Consider the following 7,217-nt stretch of genomic DNA (forward strand, 5'->3'; position numbering starts at 1 on the left):
TTTTTTTTTTTTTTTTTTACTTTATTGAAGCATCACAAAATGTAACTTCATATAACTCTATTCACCACAGCTTATTGCAACATTCGTTGCGATGCACTACAGTCATGTACAGTGAGTTTCGCTGTGTAAAAATTAGTTTTTTTCATTACCGGTTTTTCGGTACTCGCCAGTACCGAAAGGAGAACTATGAGGGGCGTGATTTCCACTCACCTCATAGTTCTAGCCGACCTGTGACAATGAGACTGTCACAGGTCAGATCAGTAGATCGGGAGGTGAGCGAACACCAGTGGCTTAACCAGAGTTATGGGCGCCTGGGGCAGAATTTTTTTTTTCCGCCCCCCCCCCATATTATATAAACATCCACTATGGCCGTGAAGCCGGCTCCATCCTCCCTCGTGACAAGGGAGCATGGAGCCGGCTTTCCAGCTAATCAGGAAGCCGGGCAGCGTGTAATGACTCGCTGCCCGGCTTCCTGATACCGGAAGTATCGGGCTAGGCATCAAAGCATTTGGGCGAGTACGAGTACTCACCCAAATACTCGGCATCGGCACCGATACTTGTATCGGTGCATCCCTAGTCAAAATGCATACATGCGGAATGTTTACGTAGCGTTATGTATGGTGTGAACAGGGATAGAAAACAATTTTTGGCTATGTGCCCTTGCGTTCTGCCTATGTTGATTTATGCAACTCAACAGACATGGGGTGAGCGAGTCCTTAAAGAGGAATCTCGCTTCAAGCTATCTGCCCCAAGGGTAGCGGATTCTTCCACCTTCCTGATTTTTACCCGGACTGTGCAATGCCATTCCAGATTTGACTTGCTGCGCCACCTAATGGTTAGGTTCAGTACTGCAGCAATACAATCAAATGTATCCGTTCACTTTCCACCATCGTACCCCCATTTGTAGGTGCACGGGAAGAATTTATACCTTGCGTTTGGATGCAGCGTAACAAAAGAGAAAGCTGATGATGTGGATTCGCAGGATGACGGGAAGTCAGATGAGGGCTGTTCATTGACCGGTGAACCCTCCACAGCTCCTGGGGACCAGAGCGCGCCGGGAACAAGCGAGGAGACTCCGGTGCGCAAATGGCTGCGCTTTCACTTTGGTCTGTATGGAAGCGTGAGAGCCAATGAGATCGCCCGAGCTAAACAGGGAAACAAGAGAGGAGACTGGAAGGACCCGTCCCCCAGGTAGCATTTCATCTGCTGTATCTGTGAATACACAGGACAGGGGTGTGGGAAACGCACACCTAAACCATGTCACCAGTGAGATCTGCACTCCACCACACAGCTCACTCCCCAGTATCCATGTCACCAGTGAGAGCTGCACTCCACCACACAGCTCACTCCCCAGTATCCATGTCACCAGTGAGCTCTGCACTCCACCACACAGCTCACTCCCCAGTATCCATGTCACCAGTGAGCTCTGCACTCCACCACACAGCTCACTCCCCAGTATCCATGTCACCAGTGAGATCTGCACCCCAGTACACACAGCTCACTCCCCAGTATCCATGTCACCAGTGAGATCTGCACTTCACCACACAGCTCACTCCCCAATATCCATGTCACCAGTGAGCTCTACACCCCAGTACACACAGCTCACTCCCCAGTATCCATGTCACCAGTGAGATCTGCACTCCAGTACACACACAGCTCACTCCCCAGTATCCATGTCACCAGTGAGATCTGCACCCCAGTACACACAGCTCACTCCCCAGTATCCATGTCACCAGTGAGATCTGCACCCAGTACACACAGCTCACTCGCCAGTATCCATGTCATCGGTGAGATCTGCACTCCAGTACGCACAGCTCACTCCCCAGTATCCATGTCACCAGTGAGAGCTGCACTCCAGTACACACAGCTCACTCCCCAGTATCCATGTCACCAGTGAGAGCTGCACTCCAGTACACACAGCTCACTCCCCAGTATCCATGTCATCGGTGAGATCTGCACCCCAGTACACACAGCTCACTCCCCAGTATCCATGTCACCAAATTGAAGATGTACCCAAACACTCATATGCACCACAGCAATTTTAGGCCACCTTAGATTCACATGTATGTGTTACCCTGTTTCTTTAACTTGTATTTCTATGCTACTTATGTCCGTATCTTTATGTGCTGGTCACTAGATTAATCGTCCACTTTGATGGCGGGGGATTCTTAGTCTTCTACAACTGCCGGATGACATGGTGCTCGTGTCCGTTTGTGGAGCCCACGTGTGATATCCTGTGTCCAGAGTTTGACAAGGAAAAGGCCCTTTGTGCCCTCTCCCATCCCAGACCCGTCTGCATCACCTTAATGGACCAATCAGTCTTCTCTGGAGTAGGTAAGGACAATGTGTTCAGGAATGATCTCCTTTGCTGAAGTTCCCACATCACTTGCTCGCCCAACTCCAGAAATTTGTTTTTTTCAATAGACCCCCAGTGGGGGTAAAACAAAAGCGGGCCTGTCTGCAATACTGTGACGGACCGCCTTGTACCCCAACTGGGTACCTCCGTCAGAAATCGGCTTCCCCTCCGCTGTAACCGGAATCCCAGTGTCCTCAGCCCAAACCTGCCGAATTATTGGACAGAACCAATATATAAGGACAGAAAGCTAAACCCCTCAAACATCAGACAACACCAATGTTAAGTGTTCCTGGTTGAATGACACTGCTTGTCATTCATCCTGATACAATGAGGACATATTGTGAGTGCAGGACATCATGGACCAGCTCCTCCTGAAGCAATGTCACCGCAGCACCCTGCACTCACCTTTGTAAGGATGCAGAGAGCACCACTGATGTCATCGCATCATCTCTGCTGCACTGGAAACCACCAGGAGAAGATTCAAAGAGGAAGAGGACTCCGTGGGTCACATGGATGAAGACATGGAAATGGGAAGCTCTTAAAAGGGTCTATAATTTGGCAAAGAAATCTGTAAAATAATGTTAATTGGTTCTTTTCTAGATGTGGAGACAATGAGTTATAACGGTACCTACAGAAGTTTGGTAAATAGGTAAAACCATGGCCAAGTCTGCACAGCTGGAGGGCTCTGGTGGTTCTCAGAAGCCCATGCAACCAAATGTCATAATATGTCCATGAATTAGGAACATGGGCCCACATGTGTGTCCCAGAGAGTGCATGCCACAGTAAGGCCAAGTTCACATGGACACTGGAGCTATAATTCCATCCTATGCTTTGGAGGGGAGGGGTAGGCTTGGGGGCAGGGAGCATTTACCCTTAGGACCAGCACTGTTAAGAGATGTTGGGCTGGTGGCCCAGAGTGGAAATCCTATAGAGTGAGACATCAATAAGCGGAGGACCTGTAGTCATTGACACATGGAGGGTTTCGTATAGCTCCTCGTTCAAACTTGCAATCAAGTCGGTGGCAGAAGGAAGTCTACTGGCTCCAAATACCTTTGTGGCCTTGAGATGTCATGTGAACAAATACCAAAAGCTGCAAAGGAAGCTGATGCTGAAAAATGTTAAACTGTGTCACCTTTCACCATGCCCACCAATCAATGGAGCACCATTGCATGGTCCACAATCTCTAAACTTACCGTGGATGGGCCACTTGGTTGTATTTGCCCCCTAACACCAAAAGCTGTGTCACAGTAAACAATGTCCTTTGGGAACCCCCCACCTTTCACCATGCCCACCAATAAATGGGGCACCCTTGCATTGCATGGTACAAAATCTCTGACCATACCGTGAATGGGCCACTTGGTTATATTTGCCCCCAAACACCAAAAGCTGTGTCACAGTAAAGAATGTCTTGTGGGAACCCCCCACCTTTTACCATGCCCACCAAGAAATGGGACACTATTGCATGGTTCACAGTCTCTGACCATACCGTGAATGGGCTACTTGGTTATATGTGCCCCCAAACACCAAAAGCTGTGTCACAGTAAACCATGTCCTGTGGGAACCCCCCACCTTTCATCATGCCCACCAATCAATGGAGCACCCTTGCATGGTCCACAATGTCTAAACTTACCATGAACGGGCCACTTGGTTGTATTTGGCCCCCAGTACCAAATTCCCTTGCGGTGGAGATGTCATGTGACCAAACACCAAGAGCTGCAAAGGAAGCTGATGCTGAAACATGTTAAAAGCTGTGCCACAATAAACAAATCCTTTGGGAACCTCCCGACATTCCACCATGCCCACCAATCGATGGGGGACCATATAGGGTTGCCACCTTTTCTTCAAGCGAAACCCGAACACTCCAGCGACGCATGGTCATTTTTGTGGGAGAATGAGTCGTGGCTTGTTCATATGTAAAAAGTGCCGTCCATTCATATGTAAATATCACAGTTGAGACTATTTTCAGTGGGGGGCCAGTAGCCCCCTATCTTAATTTTGGTTGCTCCTGTCTGCCTGACATCTTGTGTCCGGGTTTCTGCTGCCATGAAACCCGAACACAGCATTCAAGACCCGAACTGTCCGGTTGAATCCTGGACAGGTGGCAACCCTAGGACCATAGCATGGCACACAATCTCTAACCCTATCATGAACAGGCCACTTGGTTGTATTTGCCTCCAAAGGTTAAAGGTTTTTTTGGCTCCAACAGTGCTCTCTATATTGAAGTAAGTGAGATTAGTTACATTTGATATGTCACGTGATGCAATGCCTGACGAATGTGGAAGTGTGTCCTGAGCCATTTGGCATCTTTGATGTCCAAGTTGGCCTAGCCCAGAGTTGGTGAGGTAGGTCCACATCACTGTATTAGGAGTTCCCTATCCTTTACAAGCACTGAGACATTATATATGGTCTTACCTTCTATATCTTTCAGTGTGTTTGGGGTTATATGTGATGATGATGATGATTTTCTCCTTTGAATTTCAGGGAACATTATTAAGAATGAAATCCTTTACTTGGCACGGATCCATCCCCTGTCACTGGGCTCTGCTCTTCCTGAGGAGACCCTGGTGGCTCTGATAGACCATGCCGTGACCTTCACTGCTGAGTGGCTGAGGGACAAGATTAAGAGGAAGGCCCTGCACTACCACATCTACATGAAGGAGCAATGTGAAGATGGCCATCAAGTCCTCAAAGAGGCCATTGGCCCTCCGTACGGCCTGCAGAGGCTGACCTGGTATTGTCCTACGTGCCAGAAGCTGGTCGGGTCTGGAGACGCGTTGCAGGGAACCCAGGAATAAACCACCCGTGTCAACTGCAGCTCCCAGCGGGTGCATGCGGCCCTTCGGTACTTATTGTGTGGCCCTCGGGGGCCCCTGAAGACATTAGTCTGTGTTTTTTTGTTATCTAGGTTCTTCACACCAGGCCACTGAAGAAAAAGTGTTTTTTTCGCCTGGGTTCTAGATGTTGAACATATCTGTTTGTTCTTTCATGCTGTTTACTTTTACTTTTTTTATTATAGAACGTTCTGAGAGAAATATTGTATGTGGTGGAAGTCATTACTCCATGATTGTTGTAGGACACAAATGCAGAAGTGATGATCTCTAGCAGTCTCATGTAATGTGTATGACTGTCTCCAAAAACTCTACAGCATTCCCGCAGCCTCTGGCCATCTCTTGCAGCATTCCCACAGCCTTTGGCCATCTATTGCAGCATGCCCGCAGCCTCTGGCCATCTCTGGCAGCATGCCCGCAGCCTCTGGCCATCTCCGGCAGCATGCCCGCAGCCTCTGGCCATCTCCGGCAGCATGCCCGCAGCCTCTGGCCATCTCCGGCAGCATGCCCGCAGCCTCTGGCCATCTCCGGCAGCATGCCCGCAGCCTCTGGCCATCTCCGGGCCATCCCGGGCAGCATGCCCGCAGCCTCTGGCCATCCCGGGCAGCATGCCCGCAGCCTCTGGCCATCCCGGGCAGCATGCCCGCAGCCTCTGGCCATCCCGGGCAGCATTCCCGCAGCCTCAGGCCATCCCGGGCAGCATGCCCGTAGTCTGATCTTCTCTTGCATCATTCCTGTTCTCTGTAGCGTTCCTGGTTTCTGTGACATCACACTTACTGTATATTATGTGTGGCCCTTCGGTGATATCAGGGGCCACACTTGAGGCCCCCTATGTAAGTCGGCCACCCTGCTTTAATTTGACTCAAGCTTACAATGGTCTTTACAATGTTTCAATTTATCAAACATAAAGATTTGTGTTCATCAAAGGTGTTTTCATCACAATGTGAATATTCTTCATTCCTCAGTCAGGGGCGGGCCTTCCTGTTGGCTCGCTGCTAAAAATGCCAATACAAGTATCTCCTTCCAAAAAAAAGAAAAAAAAATGATCTTCTGTCCGGCTGCCCATGGCGCAGAAATGCTGTAATGGAGGAAAAATACAATTGGTGGGATTGTCAGATTCCTGGCTCCCCCTCTGCACTTTGTGGTTACTTCCACTGACTACAGGACAAAGCATTGGCGTAGGGTTGCCGGGAGCAACCACTAAGTTCAGCGGGGAGGCCAGGAATCTGACACTCCTGGACCTTTTCATTATGAAGAGTCTTCAGGTGATGATTTCTTCTTCTTTGCGCATCACTTTATAAGGAAGACATTACCGTTACAATAAAATTCAAGACAAGATGCTTAGGAGGGCCCTGTCTGTGAGGGCTTAAAATAGGGTGACCGTTCGTCACCAATTACCGGGGACAGTCCCCGGATTGAGGAGACCGTCCCTGGACAAATTATGTCTCTGGGAACATAAAATAAAATTAAAAAAAAAAAAAACTTTTTTATTTTTATGGTCACCTGATCCCTGGATCCACCGACGAGCCTCAGCTGCCTAATGGAGCGGGAGGAGGAGCAGGAGGGAGCTGGTCCGGATCGCCATCAGGGGGCGGGTCTGGATTCCCGTTGGGCGGTGGCGGAAGCCGGTCCTGATGCGCTAGTCGGGCGTGGAGGAGGCCAGCACCAGTGGTTCGGCGGTGAAGGAGGCCAGCGGCAGAGGCAGGTAATAGGATAACTCTGCTGTTAAAGAGACCCTGCAGTGCCCAGCATAGATTCTGCACAGTCCACCTGAAAGTTTTGGGTAGGCTTTGCAGGATCTGTGGGGTCTCGGGGGGGCTGTGCAGGGTTTGTGGTGGGCTCCGCAGCATGCATAGCCCCCCTGAGACTCCGCAGAGCCCACCATAGACCCCGCAGAGCCCACCACAGATCGTGCACAGCCCCCCTGAGACCCTGCAGAGCCCACCACAGATCCTGCACAGCCCCCTCGAGACCCTGCACACTACAGGATCTGGGATCCACAGGGTCTCAGGGGGGCTCTGCAAGATCTGTCG

General features: G+C 50.0%; 1 protein-coding gene across 1 annotated transcript in view; it reads left to right on the forward strand.

Annotated features, from left to right (window-relative positions):
* Positions 1-5,151, forward strand: part of NEIL2 (nei like DNA glycosylase 2) — a 6,236-nt gene extending 1,085 nt beyond the window's left edge. The window contains exons 2-4 of the mRNA XM_018569618.1: positions 908-1,191; positions 2,138-2,334; positions 4,838-5,151. Coding sequence (XP_018425120.1) covers positions 908-1,191; positions 2,138-2,334; positions 4,838-5,151 — 795 coding nt within the window. The remainder of the gene's footprint in view (positions 1-907; positions 1,192-2,137; positions 2,335-4,837) is intronic.
* Positions 5,152-7,217: the final 2,066 nt, after the last annotated feature.

Source organism: Nanorana parkeri, unplaced genomic scaffold (assembly GCF_000935625.1).
Source record: "Nanorana parkeri isolate BGI_ZX_2015 unplaced genomic scaffold, ASM93562v1 scaffold1367, whole genome shotgun sequence".
Taxonomy (NCBI): domain Eukaryota; kingdom Metazoa; phylum Chordata; class Amphibia; order Anura; family Dicroglossidae; genus Nanorana; species Nanorana parkeri.